Source organism: Polyodon spathula, chromosome 1 (assembly GCF_017654505.1).
Source record: "Polyodon spathula isolate WHYD16114869_AA chromosome 1, ASM1765450v1, whole genome shotgun sequence".
Taxonomy (NCBI): domain Eukaryota; kingdom Metazoa; phylum Chordata; class Actinopteri; order Acipenseriformes; family Polyodontidae; genus Polyodon; species Polyodon spathula.
Genome location: NC_054534.1, coordinates 29,489,689 through 29,509,878, shown reverse-complemented (window position 1 = coordinate 29,509,878; position 20,190 = coordinate 29,489,689). Strand labels below are relative to the sequence as shown.

Here is a 20,190-nt window from a genome sequence, read left to right as displayed (position 1 = left end):
CGTATATCCGCTTTCAGGTACTGTATTTAATTTTTTCCAGGATAAACGAGTGCCCGTGTTCCACAGAACACTACCAATAAAATGTCAAATATAGGTTACATTGGATGTATTTTGTTGGTTTTGTGGATTAAGAGGGCAATATTTTAACATACGGTGTTTTAATAGTGTACATAATGAAATGATTCTGAAAATGCAACTTACTAAAAGATGACTGCGCATGAACTGTATTACGTAATAATTTCCTTTATTCCGATTCCAAACATGTTGCTTTCTCAATGCAAGATGCATTGTAGGAATGGACAGTGCTGTATAAAACCCCATGATGTAATTACTGTATTTTTTCCATTTTGATGTTGTACTGCCAAAACGACCAAAAGACAGTTGTGCTCTTTTTAAGACATAAATTACACTGAATTATTTCGACCCTGAAAACATTAGTATTTTTGTGACTTGTCTGTGCAGCACATCGAATTTGCCAGATAAACAGCTGGAAGGTTAGTTTCTTAAAAGAAAAAAAAGAAACTGCACAATTCAATCTCTTTAAAAGAGACCAATTCTTGGTGTTACGCAGAATTCTGTATCCCCGTGTGATTCCATGCCTGTGCAGATACAGTTTTTCAAAACTGGATGTGGATGCGTGATATTCCTGTGCCTGATTCCCACTGTGTTCTTAGATTTTAGCAACCTAAATCAAAACAATGCAGCACTGACTTTGTCCCACCTGCTAAGTACAGTACAGCGGGTCACAGAAAAGCCAGTACAGACACACTGATAGGCTGATTAAAACATCATTGTCATCTGAACAGTAAACAAGAAAGTTAACTTTTTTAATTACATTTCTCTAAGTTTTTGTTTTTGCCTAAGTGCAATGCACACAGGAAGGCGAAGGAATAAAAAAAGCCTGTCTACTGAAGAAAGATACGTATGTTTGTGTCGCTTGCGTTGTGCAGTAGTTCACAAGGTTTCTTTCCTCCCCTTACCAACTGAAAGTGTCCCGATTTTTCACTCTTGCTATCTGGTCACTCTATCTCAAGCACTGCCATTGAGTTCTGCTGCAGTTTGCAACAAATATTAAAAACGACCAAACTAATTCTGTAGCAAAATAAAAACAGCGCATTTAACACCACTGATTTTCAACAGTACACTCAGCCTCCTGCATTGCTCAATACACGAAGCCCTTGATTAAAACTAACCTTATAAAACTGTATTTTTCTTTTAAAACACATTTTCATTTTATTAAAAATGTATAGCGGTCTTGATCTATGTAAGCGTCAAATCTAAGGGGATACAGAATTCTATGGAGATACAGAAATCTGCGTAACACCGGGCCGCCTCCCCTCATCCTACGAAGACCCACTGAAGATGTAGCTGGTGCCGGCTGCTGCCTCCTTGGTCACTGGTCAAATGAATCATTTAGCTTGCCTTATTTGTGCATATTATTATGGTAGTGAATAGGGCGGTCACACCTTCCTTTTTATGAGCAGTATGGGTTTCTCTTACCATGCAGTATTTCAGGTCATTTACCACCGTTTAGTGCATTAGGCCCGAAATACAAATTCACTTTTTTCTGTCCAGTAGACACATATTTCAACTGTCTGGTTTTCATCATCTCGTCTAATACAAGCTATGATGTGTTTCACTATATTGAAGCAAGAGGGTTCAGAATGTGGTTCACTTCAAAATAAAGGGAGGGTTTAACTAATAAAGGTTGCATCAGAGCTTGGTCATGGTTAGCATTATGTACCTTTGGATGGCTGTATTGATTTTTCTTCCACTACTTGCTTTAACCTTGAACTAAAAACATAGAGACAAGTTTCAAAACTGAAAAACACTTCCAATTTTTTTGTTATAAAACAGCTGTTTAGGAAAGAAAGAGGACATTTGACTGTTTTCATGTGGTATTTTAACTGTCCATCAGTTAGTCTGGATTTATGCTACATTTTTACATGCAAAACAGAACCAATTGGTAATAGCAAAATTCACAAGATATTGCGAGTATCTGAATATGGGGCTATACTGTGTGGAGACAGTCTTATCATATGTATGACTAAATCATATTTCTACCTGAATATGGATCATGGTGATCTACTTTTTTCATGATACCATTGCTTTATATTTGCAGGCTACTTACAAAGAGGCAAAACAGATAAAATATGCAAAATAAATAATGCGTTAACAGAACACATCTGCACATCACAGATCACCATGCCAGATTTCCTCTTTTTCCTCCTCTGGGCTACACTACCTAGAAGACAATATTAGAATTCACTTTTGGGAAGGAGGTGAGTCAGGTCATTAATGATCTGAAAATAATTTCAGTTTGAAGTCTTCTCGGTCTATGTGAAATGAGTTGGGGCGTCCTCAATACACACTGTTGGGGTTGCTACTAATGACGAGCAGCACTGGAAGCATTTTCCCAGGGCGGGGGCAGTCGCTGGATTGAAACAGCAGCATCACAAGGGCATAAGAACTGTTATGCTCACACTGTACAGTTCCTTGCTGTTTCTTGCTCAGTCTCCAGGTTTTTTTTATAATTTTTGTTTTAAATCTCTAGCCATGTTTAAAAGTACTGACCACATCACCAGGTGAGAAGAAGAAAAAAATCTGCTGACTTACTCCCAAATACAAATACTTTCTGATCTTTTTTTTTTTTTTTTTTTAATTTTACAAGGTTGCAGTGACATCTTCTGCAAACATTTTCCAGACGTTTTGTTATCGTGTCTTGCCAAGCTGTTGTAACAGGCTCTCAACCACTCCCATGTCTGTTCACAGTTCCTGTACCGTACTTCTGCTTAATGTAGGTGTATCCCCCCGTGGAAAATGAATCTTTCAGTGCTCTCCGTTCGGCACTGATGGTTTCACCAGTTTCCAGAATGGAAACAACTGGTCTTACAAATTGCTAATATTTTGAGCCCAGGGGCAACTGGACTAGAGCCTGCATGGTTATTTACTTTTTATATATACCAGGCCTCTGACAGCTGAAAGACATCTACTTATATTATAGTGACCCAGTGTATAAAACACTGTCTTATACCTTTTGCCAGCACATTTTTCAGTATATTGTTTAAATGACTTTGCACATGTGTGTAACCTTGATCATACTGTGTGTTACTGTCATATCGATTAGAGCTATCATTTGTAACTGCGACTCTCATAAAGTTCTCCTGAACTGGCATCATTTAATGTCAATTTTGAATGAGTCTCCACTTATAGCTGATATTTATATGTCTTGTGGAAGTGTGTGTTTTCTTCTAAGGTTACTGTAAACCCCTTTCAGTGTTTTGTGTTCTTGCTGTTAAGGATTCCAAATTTAAAAAGTGCAGTCAAACAGCACTAAGTTGTCATTGTTTTTTGGTCGTCTACATTCTAAATTCTTTTCAAGTTCCGTTGAGCCCGGGGGCTGAAAGAGGAGCAAGTGTAGAGGAAGGGTACGGATGCAATCTCTTGTAGAGGCTAATTTGGGATTAAAGAAAACATGAATCAGGATTCCTTCTTTTAATTACAAAGACGTGTGAAATTTATTTTGTATCAAAATCCAAGTAAGAACATTTTATCTGTCTGTTTTTCCAGGGAAATGATCAGACAGTAACAGGGCCAAGAGATCCAGGCTTCAGGGGATGGAACACTCACAGATTGGAAATGCAAACAGCAATTTTGTATTAGCTGCTTATTATTGCATCTTTCTGGCATGTCAGTGTGCGGATCCACAGGAAGAGAGGCATACTCAAATTACAGTGAGAAAAAGAAGTGCTTATCAAGATTGAGTCTCTGTTATTGTCATACATACAGTTCAGCTTTGGGATAAATGAGTTTTGTTTTCATTGGAAAAATAGCATATATACAATTTGCATGCACAATATCAACTTTAGAACGTGTTTGCATTTTATTGTTCAATTAAATGTCTTATCAGGGACACATCTGTTTATATGTGAACACAGTTAGCTTGTTTCCAACTACAGGATCTCATAACTCATAGTCCTCATCCATAACCACAATACCAATAAGTACAACATCTGTTGGGCATTGTGTTGCTTTTTGTCTTATGTAGGAACAACATGATAAAGGCTTTATGAAGTATAGCCAATACCTAACTGGTGTTATGTATGTGTGGTCCCTTTTTTCACAATTGTTACTTCTAATTTAGCATTACAGTAATTGCAAATTCGATATCACACAATTATTCCTACTTATAAAACAAAACTGCTTCGTATGTATCCACCTAACGTTCACCTAGGATTAAAAATGCTTAAGAGCCAATGACGGGAAATAGTTGTTAGTGGCACGCACACACCACTGCACTAACCTCTTCAGTGACCCAGGTAAGTGCTTTAGTGAGGCAGCAATTACAAAGATCCACTTTAACCTTATTGATTATTTTCAAAACTGGCAGGTGTCCCACTAGCCTGAGGCCACGGCTCTGCCAGGACACTTCTACCTGCCGTTTACAGAGGGCTGGAAATGTGAGAAATGCTGCCACGCCAGCTGGCTGCACATAGTGGTACCGATCAGGGCCTGACAGTGAGGGCTGTATCAGGAAACAGAGCACACAGTTCAGCTCCCCTTTAAAACAAGCAGGGGTGAGATTTGTTTTTAACATGTTTTTGTTTTTCTGTCCTTTACAGATATGACATCTGCACTTACAAAAACAAACCATGTGGGACTCTGGGTAAGTGTGAAAGATCACTCAAAGAGATATATTAATTATCAAAAGTCTGGTGCACCAAAATCACACAGCAATTTAAATTATTTTAATTTGTGTCCCAAAGCTACCAAAGCATCATATTTAACAATGCAGCCAGTACATGTGTTCTTCTCTTTAAAACTATGTAAAGCAACAGTGAAGTAATTAATCATTTTAAACTACATAGCTAGAGGGGAATAGAAAGCATTTCTTCTTGTACTTAAGACATTTGTTGCAACTTCTTCTTGTTTCCAGTGAGTTCTTGCTTCATTTTTGCAAAATTTTAGTTTGCAAGGAAAAATCAGTTTACCCTGTGTGGAGACTGACCTATTCAAACCACATTTGAGAGTCCCTGAATCCCACTCTAAGCTGGGATTCAGGGACCCTCACCACTCCCTCCCCCCACCTGCTATTGAAACAAGGCCATACTGCCTCACTTTATCAGTAACCACAGTGCGGTGACAGTAACAGTAGTGCTGATCCAAGGCCAGTGCTGCTGTATATGCCTTGGCATATTCAAATACTACCCATTCATCAAACTGTATTTAGCCATCATGTCATAATGGTTAATTCAAGATGTATCACAACTGGATTTCAAAACTGTGATCTCCCAGTCCCTGAATTCCAGAGCATTGATCTGCTTGGTTTTCCTAAAGGAAAGATACAAGGCTAAATGCAACCTTTGCATTTTTGAGGGTCATTAAAAGTTTAAATGATGTGAAACACTCCTGGGCCTTTGCAGGAAAACAGCAACAACAACAGAAATCCTGCCTGCTGGATGGTTCAGACTTAGCAGTCAGTAATTACAGGGGGAGCTCAGGGATCATTTCCGTACAGTCCGTCTCCATTGTACTCGAGTCCCTCTCCAAAAAAACAAAAGCAGCATCGTTGGCAAATAAAAAAAGTTGTTTCTGTGCATATCAGGCTGTGAAATCAACAATTAAGGAATGATCTTATAGAGTCCCTCCAGGTGGAACAATATATCTTGAAAGTAATATTGCTACTCCAGGGGTGGCTTGACAGGCAGGCTACATTTGTCAAATCCTGCTGGTGGGTTTACTCACTCAGGCATCTGCTGAGTGTCCTAGATTTTCCACAAGTTTGTGTTCCTTGCCCAATCTGTGGCTGGTGTGCAAAGCCCCATGCCTGAGGGTTATCCAAGGACAGCAACTTCTTCCAAAACCTCTCATTAACAAAAAAAACATCTTATTGAAAGTAGTCCCTATTTGTAAAAGTCCAGCAGCTTGCACTAGCTCCAAACAACTGACTTCAATAGTCAAGGCTGCTGGTTTCACAACAGACTTTCCTGCTTAGCAGTAAAGTGACTGATTCAATAACTAAAGTAACTGACAACTTATTTCTTAAACTATATTATTGATGCTAAGCCATCAGTGGAAGTAAAATGCTAACAATTCTGTAGCACTGCTGTTTTACACTGGTAACAATCAACACCCCCCCCCCCCCCCAACCCCCCCCCCCCCCCCCCCCCCCCCCCCCCCCCCCCCCCCCCCCCCCCCCCCCCCCCCCCCCCCCCCCCCCCCCCCCCCCCCCCCCCCCCCCCCCCCCCCCCCCCCCCCCCACCCCCCCCCCCCCCCCCCAAAAAAAAAAAAAAAAAAAAACAACCAATATAAAGTGGCTACCAGTAACAAATCACCTCAGTAAACAAGAAAAAAAGGTGCTGGGGCTATCTGTTGTAATATTATGATCTTCACCCAAGCACTGTCAATTGTTGCTGATTTAAAAAAAAAAAAAAAAAAAAAAAAAAACGGAAACATTTTTTTTTCTAAGAGAGAGAAAAGAAAACGTTTTCTTTAAATCCCAGCTCTGGCTCAAGTTACTAGGTGGTCCCAAGTTACCAGAAGTAAAATTTATAAATCTAACCCCTAGTCTAGACATTTTCCAGCAACGACTGTAGTTCAAAAAATATTAATGTCTAGTCGGCAAAGTGAAATTCCCCCCAGTGATTTTGCAAATGACTTAGAAAGTTAACCTTTTGCCAACTCTTCCTTCTGTGCAGAGAGGGTATAAAAAGAATCCAGACACTTATAACTGGGGCTTTTAATACTGCAACACCTTGGCTTGACCATTTGTGTCTCCTCCTGTTTATCCAGGCTTGGCCTCTGTGGCTGGAATGTGTGAGCCTGAAAGAAGCTGCAGCATTAATGAAGACATTGGGCTGGGTTCAGCTTTCACCATTGCACACGAGATCGGCCACAAGTGAGTGAGCTCAAACCAACGGCTCCTACAAAATCGACAGTATTTATTTATAACAGGATGGACGCAGTGTCCGTTTGGGAATTCTTTGGTTCACTAAAGGGGATGTGGTGGGAGGGCGCGTGGGGAGACATACAACTACCAGCATTCACTTTTGTACATTGTTGTTCTTCAGGAGGAATACCAAAAATTTCAGGTCACCGTTCCCAGTCTTGGGCTTCTGCTTGACAGCATTAGCAAGTATGGGTCTACCATGACCAAGTCATGTACTCATATACTGCAATAATACACTATAGTAGCAGTACCAATAGTAAAAAGAAATATACACACATGCACACACACTCAAAGAAACACTCACACATTATTTATCAGCTATATGTGTAAATTAATTTTTAAATTGTGTATGCAATGCAAGCAGAGTAAACCGAGTATACAGTGCTGCCCATAAGTATTTACAAGCTGTGGTTTCTAAAACCCTTTTAGCTGTCTGAATAGGAGTTTACTAGTCAATTTAATACTTGATTAACTTTCAAAGGAAAAGACAAATGAAAATACATTGTTTAAGTGATTTACATAGTCTGGGCTATGGACCAAGTGCCTTGATTTACCCACTCCAGTATCAAAACATTTATGAATGCTAGTGAAATAAAATGGGAATTAACAGAGAGTGTCAAACCGTAACACTTCAGATAATAATAATAAAAAGAAAGATTTTTGTTTATATGACAGTCATTATAGTTGGTTTCCTAATTTGGGTGAAACTGGGATTGCATTACACATTTTTTGCTGCCTCTTGCCAGTGTCATCAAATTGCAGGTTTTTATTTTGCAAGAAAGAGTGAAAGTGCATAATTACCTTATGCATTTGTCATGCTGAGTGTGAAGAAAATAATTAGGAGGTATTTGTCCCTACATTTGCTTTCCAAAGAGTTCAAGAAAATGTCAGTTTCCTTTATTATGTCTCATATCTGCCTCTATTCTGTAAGAAATGTAAAAAAAACAAGAGATTTCAGCTGTACTGATATATTACCAAACTAGAGTCAAATGTCAGAAAGGTCAGTCTTGGAAAAACAAGTTGAAGCTGTGTGATGTGGTTAGGTATGTTAGATGCATTAAAACTAATTTGTGTTTTTGTGCGGCATGGAAGCCTCTTTTCAATACTTAGCATTACAAGATAGTCTTTTTATTTCAGATTCAGTACATATTTTACTACAATAAATATGAAAGTGTATTTAGAGAATTTGAAAATTGGGTATACAGTGTGTTCTAGTATCAGGCCCAGAACTGAAATACCAGCACTGCCTACATCACTGAGCTACAGATAATCGGCAGCCAAAGCAAGTACCAGCATAGACCATTGTGGCTGCGCTGTAACTCATTTTATTACTGCTATGTAGCTGCAGGGAGAATTGGGTCACATTGTATAAGAAGAATGTCCCCTTAATAGAAAAACTGGGGGTTAATTTAGAGGCCCTGCATTCTCATGCTCTGATTTATATCATGGGTAACCCCATTCTCCCAGCTTTTGACATGGCCGCGAAGCAACCCATAATCATGCTTTTTGACAACCAGTCATCAAGCAGTAATTATGACCTTCCAGTTCCTCTAGAGACGCAATCGGCATAGACAACCTATGACCTTTGTCCTTATCCAGCTATGAACAGCTGTTGCAAAAGTCCTTTTTCTTTCGTTTGGACCAGAAAAATGTGACCCATTTATTTAGGGTGCACGTGTGTGTGTGTGTGTGTGTGTGTGTGTTTGGGGGGGGGGGTCAATGGGCATGTAGAGAAGGATATATTGAGTAACATTTTTCATCCACATTGGACTGATGCATTGTTGGGCCAGGTTGCACAGTGGGGTTAATGTAGTCCTTTGCTTTCCCTGACAGTTTCGGCATGAACCACGATGGAATTGGAAACTCATGTGGGACCAAAGGTCACGAAGCAGCAAAGCTCATGGCGGCTCACATTACAGCCAACACCAACCCCTTCTCCTGGTCAGCGTGCAGCAAGGACTACATCACCAGCTTCCTCGAGTAAGTGCCTCAATGGGAGAGGGCTGGGAGCAGCGGGCTCAAACACCTCCCCCTTTTTTAAGGGTGATCAAGGTGCTTGTTTGTCTTTAGTGCTTCAGTTTTAGTATCAGCATTCCCCTCACCAGGTTGCCTACCTAAACAGGGAGTATTAACCTGAGGGTTTGAGGTAAAATGAAGTATCTGTGCTAACACTTTAAATACAGATGCTAGATTCAGAGCATACTTTGAAGCAAGGGTAAAGTTGTTCCTGAATGATCTAATAGTTAAATATGGCACATTTCACACTTTATTAAGCCTTATCTGCTAGGGTGTGTCAAAATGAGTTTGCAAACCCATTTGTTTTCTAATATGTCAAAAATATGCTGCAGATTATGGCACCTTTATCTTTGCTGTACAGTACTTAGTGATGCATGAAAGGCGCTCTTTAGGTACATTGTCATGTTAGGTTCCATGTTGGATCACTGATAAGAATATAAACATATGATTCAATGCTTCCCTGTCAAACAAATAGTTATGTCATCAGCTTTAAGCAGTCAAAATGATGTTGCATTAAAACGGAAACTCAGAAGGCTGCATATAAAAGCCAGCAGCAAAACCAGTGTGGAAACGTGAACTGTGACAACTTAATTTAATTTAGTTCTCTTTTCCTGAATTTAGATGGTGTCAAGACCCTAGTTAGATTTTTTTTTTTTATGTTTTTGCTGAAATTATGTGGCTCCAATGCTTTTCACTGGACTTTTATACCCTGGCTGAGCTGCAGTTTTTACATATCACAACTGATCACAGCTGCAGGGACTCGGAAATGTCTCCTTTGGTCTAGTTTAACATGCCTCTCTTGGATTAAGCTGATGGTGACTATATTGTGCACATATCTCTTAACTGCTTTACAACATCATTTTCCAGGAGGTTTCTGGGAAGAAAGCGCATGGCTGTTACTCAGCCAGCAGAGAGAGCCAGTACTCATTAGGGGCTGTACATTTTAAGTTTGCACAAAATGAAAACACAAAACGCATACCTGATTAGAAAGAAGTGCATGCATTATTAAGAGAGAGGCAGAATTCAGCCCAGACAAATACTGTAACGACCCAGGCATTTGCGCTGCAAAAGGGACTTGTTGACTGTCCTGTTTGTTTGTCCTTTGTGTTTGTTTCACATGTTGTACTGTTTTGCTGTGCCACGCCACGAGCTAAGAAGGGGAGGGGGAGTGTTGGTTGTCTGTCTGTCCGGGCTCACCAATTCTCGACATGCATTTGCACCCCTAACATGCCCGGTATTCGTGGGGGCGGATGGAGATCATGGTTAAGAAAGAGATAAGTAGGAGTTCATGTCTGAGCTCGGGGAAGAGAGTTGGAAAGTGAGTGAGTGACAGACTGAGAGAGACAGAGTGTAAGACAGAACCGGAATTTGCCCAAGTGAGAGTGACAAGGAGCTAGGTTCAATTATTTTATTTTACTTAGCATGGTTCACGGCACACAGTGGTCCATATTTGTTACCGTGTTCAAATAAAGAACTTGTTGAATCGTCCTACCTGTGTGGTCCACTTTATTTTACACGCAATGCAACACTACTATCTAAATGAGACTTCCCCTTTAAACTGAAGGTTTGACAATGGTTAAATGAAATGGTTCTATGCCATGCAATAAAGAAGCAGGCGCACTGCATCTGTTAAAAGTGAACTTTAGCAGAGTAATGAGATTGCTGTAAACCAAAGCTAGGTGGCTCACAATGCAAGGCATCACTGACGTTGAAAGTGACGCCTTCTTGAAATGTTTGTCTGCTGGGCTAAAGTTTCTTTTCTTTAGTGGAGACGGGTGGGCTCTACCCAGTTTGTGTTATTTGTTTTTTAAAGGAATCCAGGCAATGCAGTGTTGAGAGCTCTCTCAGCCACAGAGATTGCTTTAGCAAATGCAGGATGGTGGCAGACCTTGTTTATTCTTGAGCATTGCTTGTTTATTTGAAGAGCCTCTGCAGTCCTACAGGGAATCGGTGGTTGTTATGGTTGTTAAAGGGGTAAAACAAAGAACGGGTTGAATATGAAATGCATGCTGTTACAAAGCCATACAGCTAGTCCAAATTATAGTGCACTGTGCTGAGTCAAAACTCAAGGAGGTGCTTCTGTATTTTATGTTTTTCTCAACTGCCAAACTGACCTCAGCAAGCCATGGCTTCTTCGCCATTGTCTTATTTCTCTGTATATTTTATTATTGTGGAAGTAGTGTATCTTTGAAGTACTATCTTTAAATTAATTGGGTTTATTCTAAATATAACCAGTACTTGCTGATTAATAAGCAGAGATGCCGTACATGAGTACTAATTTGTGTATGTGAGAAGATTACGGCAGTCTGCTTTTAATTTAGCTTGTTTTAATGTCCAGGAAATGTTGCCTCCCCTTAGCCCCAATAAACAAGTGTTTTTTTGTGCTGGAATGGGAGTCTAGGAGATGTCTCAGACTAGGATAGCTACAGGGATATTCTTTTCTGTTGTGGGGATATTGAGAGCCAGGAAAAGGGATTAGATGAGCAAACATCAGCAACAAAAACAAACAGAGCCAAAGTCAAATACTGTAATTGCATTTCACTTCTCCTTGGGGCATTACACTCATTTCACCCAGTCATTTCAGTTTTTTTTTTTTCCTGAATTTGCTTAGTAATTCAACCAGTTAGACTCCTAATAGCGGTGTTCTTGTGAGAATGAAGGACTGCTGAAGCTCTTAGGTTTTTATTTCCTGATGGTTATCTGGAAATGAAAAAAAAAAACAGAACATTGGTTGTAAAGGTAAACAAATCTAAAGCAGCAATGAAAGCCATGTCTACAGTGTTCTAATGGGACAGCCTCTTGCTTTGCAAAGTTATGGCCCAAGTAAATGCATTGAATCTTCTCTAGCTTCTCTGTCCGCACGCTGACACATATTATTTAATGTCCATTCTGCCTGGTTTTGAGGTGGTCAGGGAGATAGGCTGTGTGTGTTTTGAGCGGCTGCTGCTAGTTTAAGATTTGTTATTACTGGCCCTTAAACTGGTTGTGATTGTTCAAGACCTCTGTAACACAGTTCACTGTAAATGGTAAACTCAGCTGTAAATGGAAAATAGTTGTCTACAGTAAAATGTACAGCTTAATTATTCTTGTTACAATACATCTGAGGTGTGCTTTTATAAACCAGTTGATTAACAAGTGGTTAATGTGAGTTCTAGCTTACCTGTAGAGTGTGGTTGATAATCTCTCTTTGTATCTATCAAGGATTCTCAACCTTTTTCTCAATCACTGCCCACCTTAGCATTTTTTTTTTTACTTGAAGCAACCCCCCCGCGCGCCAATAGCGAGAATTATAAATCACACATCAAAAAATATATATAAAATTAAAATGACAAAATATTTACGAGTTTGTAAAATTCACACTTAGACTTTATGTATACATTTTTATTTCAAATGTTGTTATTATTACTATAAATACTGTAATATCAGAAAACGCTCCTCACCGGTTAAACAGCTGTTATGTATACTGGGCTTCATTAGTAGTTGATTCCCCAGCAGGAGCTATGGGACTAAGTAGCTAACACAGGTTCTTCCTGGTGAATTTTTTCCAACCCTCCATCAAGTAGGCAGCTGAACCTGGATAATAATTTTATCCTGCCAAGCATCCAACCTTGACAAATTCAGAAGACAGTTCTAACCACTGCAACATTTTGCTGGTAAAATGTAAACATGTGTGCTATATTGAAAACCATCTGTACTTGTAAAGGGTCATATATTTCAAGTATATTCTTCAAGTGAACATTTTGTGGAAAAGATATGAAAACAATTAGCTCTGGCTGTGTTCAAAGAATCAAGAGAAGAAGAGTACCAAAACAGACTTAAAACATTTACTCTGCAAAGGAAAAAAAAACTTGCCTTCCGGGTTAAATGTGAGTTAAGAAAAGCATCCATATGACAACCTGAGGGATGAAAAAAAAAACATTTTAAAGTCTAGTGTAAGCATTCTCAACAAAAGAGACTCTGTCTGGCCCTTGGCTTTCTTTGTTATTTTTTTCTGCTGCATTAAAATGTTAAGCTGAGTATAAAAATAGTTGAAACAGTGGTTATCAGTGTAGCAGTGAGCATTACATATTTCTTTATGACAAAATAGACTAAACACCTCCTGTGCACGCGAGAGAGGACCTGTGCCCTATTACACATGTCTCCTTTCAGAGAACTCTTTACTGTTGCACTGAAAGGCCCTGCAGGCAGTTTTCCCTTACCATGGTAGTATCTGTTTCATTGTGGAGGGCAGCTATTGCACAGGTCCACAGGGTTACTACTGAATTCCTTCTGTACACATTCCAGGGCAGTACTGTGCATTATTGGATGTATTTGGATTGAAAACAAAAAGAGTTTTGTAGAAGAGAACTGAGAACCTTTGCCTAATGATTTCGGATTGAGTTTTATTTTTTTTAAGTTCCAAAGGAATTTATATATTTTTTAACATTTTTATTTAGTGCTCATGAAAGGTGATGGGTAATGGCACAATGGTGCTTCCTGCAGTCTGCGTGTCACTCACCTGTACATCCCATATCATTCAGTCCCTTGTCTTTCTCAAGCAGAAAATGGCAAATTGTGTGGTGGGTTTGTGCAGTGGGGCTTTATCCACACCACCAAAATTGTTTTACTTGTTACCTGTGCTAGGTGTGAACAGGCATGAGAAGCTTGTGAATTAACCTGCTGTTCCAACCAGCTCCCTATCGTAGTGTTCTGCATTCTGCTATATTTACATACCAAACAACAACAACAACAACAACAATTGGGATTTTAAGAATTAGAACTAAAAACAATCAGAGAACAGGACTGTCTTCTTGAGACCATGTTTTAAGCTTACAGTATGTCGTCCAGTAGATTGGAGGCATCCTGCTTTCTCTGTGATGCGCACGTCTTTTTACACCTCTAAACAAATCAATTGTGTTGAGGATTCAGTAATTCTACTCTGTGCTCCTTTCGAAAAGAAATGATCCTATTGTGTGTTTGTTTTTTTGACAGCTCAGGTCGTGGGACATGTCTGGACAATGAACCCCCAAAAAGAGAGTTCCTGTACCCCACCGTGGCTCCAGGTCAGGTGTATGATGCTGACGAGCAATGTCGCTTTCAGTACGGTACAACATCCCGTCAGTGTAAATATGGGGTAAGTCTAAATCCTAACGCTTTGTGACTTGCTTTGTAATCCAGTTGCAGTTTTATTTGGCATTCCTGTACACAAACTACAGCTCCCATAAACATTTAGCAGGCAGTCACATACCCCATTTCAGCTTTAGGATTGATGAAACCACGGAAAACGAAACATTAGGTCAACCTTCAAAATAAACCGAAAGGACCCTTGTGTGTTTGATGTCGATTCGCAGGGTATTTGTCAATCCGTGAGGGATAGTCACCCCCTCCTACATTAATCTTCATTAATTTACTTGGATGACTTGCTCTCATTTAGCTATGTACAAAAGGCGGAATATCACCGGTATCCTGACCCACAAACTAAGCACATATGAAAGTATTTAGGGTATTGTAATTAGAAGTAACTAAATAAACTACTGAACTGGAGAGTAAAGAGAAACATATTTCCTTAGAGAAGCATGCCACCCCATCTCTTTCAACTTCACCAAGTAACTGCTAAACAATGATATTGTTTGTAACCCACCACGATGTCATCAGAACTTCGTCTGCAATTGAAACAAATCATAGAGGTCCAGGTGTATATCATATTTTAATAGGCTGTGCTGTGTGTGTGTATGTTTGTGTGTGTGTGTGTGTGTGTGTGTGTGTGTGTGTGTGTGTGTGTGTGTGAAACAAATCATAGAGGTCCAGGTCTCTATGGTTGTGGCAACGTAGTTCCAGGTGGTATATATTAATAGGCTAATAATGTTGTTATGCTGGTGTGTGTGTGTGTGTGTGTGTGTGTGTGTGGTGTGTGTGTGCGTGTGTGTGTGTGTGCGTGTGTGTGTTGTGTGCATGTGCTTCTCTGTTCATGAGTTAGTTTGGAAGGCATACTGTGTTTTTTTTTTTTTTTTTCTCTCCCTTAATTGCATCCAAATAATTATTACCTTTGAATGAATTAGGGGGCCTGGACTGGGACCTAATATTATTATTGGAGATTATTAAGCCCACCGCAGCCACCCTAGAGACCAACAGCGAGGTTAGGGTTGTTAAACTTTTGGTAAATTGGCTTTCATACAGTGGTATCCAACATTGTTGGATAAGTAAACATATTATTATAATACATAATTGCTTTATTAGCGCCTTAAGCCACATCATAGTGAAGCACTAGCAGATTTTAAACATTCTTTCATTTTCCAAGCCTGAAAGGGGAAAAAAAGTCTCTTACCAAAAGAAAACCAAAGATTACTTGAATACTCGCTAATGTAGACGTTAGCAATGGCTTATTGATTTATAGGGGGGATTGAACAATCCAGTTGCTTGACAGTATATTTATTTAGTGAAGAAAGAAAACCAGGCAAGAGAAGAGAAGGAGGGAATAGGTAGCTTTGGCTTCACAAATGATGACCATAAACTGAAATTTCAAGATGCTGAGGAACATGCACAGATATAAGCCTTCCAACTTTCGACATTTCTTTTTTGTTGGATAGCAAGAAAAAAAAAAAAAAAAACTGAGGGGTGAAAACAAGCCAGAAAGTGTATTTTTTTTAAAAAAAATTTTATGTGCTGTATGGAATGCAACTGTAGCACTTATCATTTATTCATGAATTTATTTTTAAAAAAAAATTGGTACAGCTGGCTTTTGACCTTTTTCTTAGCTTAATAGTCTCATAACAAAAACAACTGTGCAACGTGTAACACAAGGAGATATCAGCCTCTTTATCTGTCTGCCTCGCTGTACTGTAACTCAAGCAGTGCTAGTACCTGCGTTTCAGATTTCCGGCTATGGCTGTACCCCCCTGATTTTATTAACAGAGGTTTGCTGTTCCTAAAGGACCAAGGCTGTGCGATGAGTATCCTGTACTTTTTGAATGCAGTTTCAAGAGCGAACCCGTGGACGTGGGAACGACTTTACCTGCGGAACTCATCATAGTGCAGCTGTCTTGTGCAGAGTAAATGATTTAAATTGAAGCTAGGCAGGCCTACATATGAAGCCCTGCCTGCACATAACAAATACTGTCTGGGTGTTCCTATTCATCAATTTGTCAGCTAGTGCCAGTAGATTTTTTTACAAAACTAAGATTCTTGCCGCAATTACATTATTTAATCACAAGGTGGCACTGCATGCTGTGCAAAAATGCCACTTAAAGAAACTTCAGTTACAAAATGTTGCCACCGGGTCTCTCAGTGTGCAATTAAAATACCACATTATTATTAAAATAAAAGCAAATTTCAAAGGGCAGGTGATTTCAGCCACAATATTAGGATTCCCTGCTTATCTGTAGCACAGAAATTCATAAAAACAAACTGATAGGAAGCTCAAACCGTAACTGGAAAAGCACTGTCTTTACTAACTGCCAAAACCAGAGGCCCAGCATGGAAGTCATGCTTTTTTCTTTTTCTTTTAAATGTAAATCCATCACTTCACTATCTGTGAGTGATTCTGTCTGAAATGTTGGTCTCTTAAAAGGTTTGCAGGCTGCTTTATTGGAAACAGCTGTTGTGGGAGGTTTAACTTGCATGACAATCTAGGTTTTTTATTATTTTTATTTAACCAAACTGGCACTGAAGACCTGAGGTGGCAGGACATTAGATGCTGCCCTAGAGGTCAAAACCTGTGTATTGCATAATAACTCATAGTGCACCTTTTTCATGCTCTGCATGCCCTATAAACCCTTTGAAGTTCCTGCCACAGAAGTGCCCGGTAGATTGTTGCACATGCAACACTGAAAGACTATGCTTTATGTAGTATCCTTTCTTTTACACATTGTTCTAATTAGGGCTAAGATAAAGAAAGAAAAAAAGTTAACTTGTTGTAGCTGGCTACTTGTTTTGTTTTTAATTAAGGATGAGATTCACCAGAATTATGGGTTATGGTGCACATATAGCAAAAGGCTTTTTTTGTTGCTTGAAAGTGACATTTTAAAGGGATTTACTGTACAAGGATATGCCTTTCCTCCATAAAATGTTTAGCTGTGAATCAGAGCTGGATGTTGGTTACCTGGGCAAACCCATCTACCAACTGGGCCTGCGGTAGTGTGTGTGTGTGTGTGTGTGTGTGTGTGTGTGTGTGTGTGTGTGTGTGTGTGTGTGTGTGTGTGTGTGTGTGTGTGTGTGTGTGTGTGTGTGTGTGTGTGTGTGTGTGTGTGTGTGTGTGTGTGTGTGTGTGTGTGTGTGTGTGTGTGTGTGTGTGTGTGCAGGGTATTTAGCTGTGTTATTAGAGACTTCTTCCTTCAGATGAAATGCAAACCAGATGTCCTGGGTACCGTTGTATCCTAGATATAAAATCAGCTGTTAGAGTAAAAAAAAAACAAGAGGAATTGGGACTCGAATAACAGTGAGGTCAGAACTACAAAAAAGCAGAATCGGGTACTGCTAATGAAGTCGTGTCAAGGGTAAAAAAAAAGGGGTTAAGAAGCATCAGCATGTTGTGAAGCACAGCAGGAGTGCTTGTTGTTACAGGAATATCCAGTAACATTTGTTGATAAAGGGCAACAACGTTTTGACATCACTAGGTAACAATGAAAATGGAATATTTGACCAGGCTGCAGATCTACTGTCTGTCAATGTGAATTTGCAGTCCAGTATCACCCCTGTGCTAGATATTTGAAACCCAGCCATGTCCACCATTTCCTTCCTGGTCTGCAGATCGCTGTAAATTAGAATTCATGAATTTGATTGTGTAATATGTGATGCATTGAAACACTGAAGTGCTACTTGGTGCTATATGCTATTGTGCAGCACAGTTGCAGATGCACTCACCCAAAGGCAAAAGGGGTTCCCTTTTATGGACAGTTGGATGAAGAACAATATACAGTGTAAATAGAGGTTAGAGGTCCCAGCCTCTGTTGACAGCACAAGGAAGTGTCATTAAACTGTTTAATGTATGCTGCTGAGTGAATATTTGTTTGGAATCATACCGTTTACACTGTTTCAAATGATCAATATCGACAAATTCCGCTGTGCAGATGCAGAGCTTGATCTAAGCAAAGTAATTATTTGAATTCAGCTGTTCATTTCAGTTTAAACATAACTTAATTTCCATACATTGCACTTGTTTTATGAACAGAATACTCCTTGCATGTTACTCCATGGAGTGCTGCGGTTCTTTCACGAATAAGGAGAGCCGTAGAAAATATATTTATTCAGCAATCTCGGCCATGGAATAACTACAGTACTTACTGAATATTCATAGTGTACCCTTTATATATGGCATACATTTAGAAGCATCACCATTTAGAAACCAGGTATCTTTATTTCATGGGCCTATAATCTCTACTCAGTTATAGGACTCAGTACAGACCCGTGAAGACTGTTGCTAATTATATAACTACATTTCATTGTAAAGAACCCTTTTAATACTGTTAAACATTTGTGATGACTCATTTCTCAGATTGGGCTCCCAATGAGAACCTCATGGTTTGCGAGCCAATAAATGTTTACAAAAATCTGTTTTAATGATGGGAAGCATTAGGGAGTAATTCATACCATGCCTATGTCTGCTGTCTGTAATATCAGGTCACATCACTGAAATCTTCAGGGCTTTAACAGTGCAGTTATATCACTTTTTATGGAGTATAACTGCTCATTTTGACCTGTAAACTAACACATGTTTCTTTTCAAGATCCCTCTATATTTTCACTTTGGATAAAGGGACTACTGGCGTTGCATAGTGAATATAGATGTAAAAAAAAAAGAGTTACAATAGAGCAGCTTTTCAATGTAGCGATACATCATAATTTGTAGAATGTTAGTTTAAGCTTGTGTATTTCAGGAGTGGCCAAAAACCTGGACATATATTAAGCAACAGCATTTTGTGCAGTCAGCTGGTTTTTGCTTACCCTATAATGCACAATGGGGATTTTAATAAATCAGATGCATGCTACTTGCAATGTTCCAAACCACGACTGCTAGTTATATGTTATTTTATTAGATGACAAGAGACTAAAGCCACACTCCTGGCCCTTTTTGTCAAGCCATTTGGGGGATAACCTTGACCTTTAGTTTCTGGCATGGAAATTTGCTTTCCGGATGCTTTCCAGCTCACATTCTTGTTTTTTTTTAAATGTCATTTAGTTTTACATCTGTATATAAATAAAATGTGTATTATATAAAAAGGAGATCACTAACTTGTTATAAATTCCTGTGAATTGTATTTTTAAATATATTTTTCTGATCAACTTGCTTCTGCCTTCTTTCCTAGGAAGTGTGTAGAGAGCTCTGGTGTCTTAGCAAAAGTAACCGCTGTGTCACCAACAGCATCCCGGCTGCCGAGGGGACCTTGTGTCAAACTGGAAGCATAGAGAAAGGGGTAAGGATTTATAGTAGACAAAACACCCCCTGACGTTTTGTGTATCAAGCCTTGAACTTGACTGACTCTTCACTGCACTTGCTGGCTTAATAGATTAAAAAGTAGCTTATTTATAGGATATGATATTGAGACATAATTATGTATTTGACACCTTGCTATGCTTTTGTTGACAAACACCCCACTCGATTGTAAGCTGTCCAGCTACAATGCAATTCAACAATGACAGTTTGGTGGCACCTGTGGAACTCGCTGCCACTCATTTCAATGGAGGCCCCTTCTCTTGATGTTTTTAAATCTTGCCTGAAGATGTACTTTTATACTAAAGCTTTTTAAATTATTATTTGTTTTTTTATAATTGTATTGGCATTGATTTTAGTTTTGTTTTGCTGGGTTTGTTGTATTGTTACTGTTGTACAGCGCCTTGTGATCTCTTGAAAGGTGCTTTATAAATTATTATTATTATTATTATTATTATTATTATTATTTTGATGCTTAAATTACTGCAGGTATAATTAAAGAAAACAATAACTCTATCAATTCAATGTACAAAGAATCCCTTTCACCGAGGTCTGCCAAAGTAGTGACAAAGAAGCTATACTTCTGATAGATACAGTACTGGACAGTACATAGTAGAAGTAAAACAAACAATCATTTTATCCATGGCTACAATACTCAACAAAACCCTATCAGATTATGTTCAGAGTAGGGGTTCAGCATAATCTAATGATGGTGTATAAAAGCAATACATTGTCTTGAATGGAAGAGGATGTAGAAGAAAGACCCTATTGCCTTTAAAGCTATTGTCACAGACATTTGGTTCTGTGCTGTGTGGCGAGAC

The 20,190-nt window shown here is 39.1% G+C and overlaps 1 protein-coding gene across 1 annotated transcript in view; it reads left to right on the top strand.

Moving 5' to 3' along the window:
• Positions 1-20,190, top strand: part of LOC121316924 (A disintegrin and metalloproteinase with thrombospondin motifs 6-like) — an 86,348-nt gene that overhangs the window by 32,643 nt on the left and 33,515 nt on the right. The window contains exons 8-12 of the mRNA XM_041252306.1: positions 4,623-4,666; positions 6,793-6,898; positions 8,783-8,929; positions 13,937-14,078; positions 19,245-19,352. Of these exons, the coding sequence (XP_041108240.1) occupies positions 4,623-4,666; positions 6,793-6,898; positions 8,783-8,929; positions 13,937-14,078; positions 19,245-19,352 (547 nt within the window). The remainder of the gene's footprint in view (positions 1-4,622; positions 4,667-6,792; positions 6,899-8,782; positions 8,930-13,936; positions 14,079-19,244; positions 19,353-20,190) is intronic.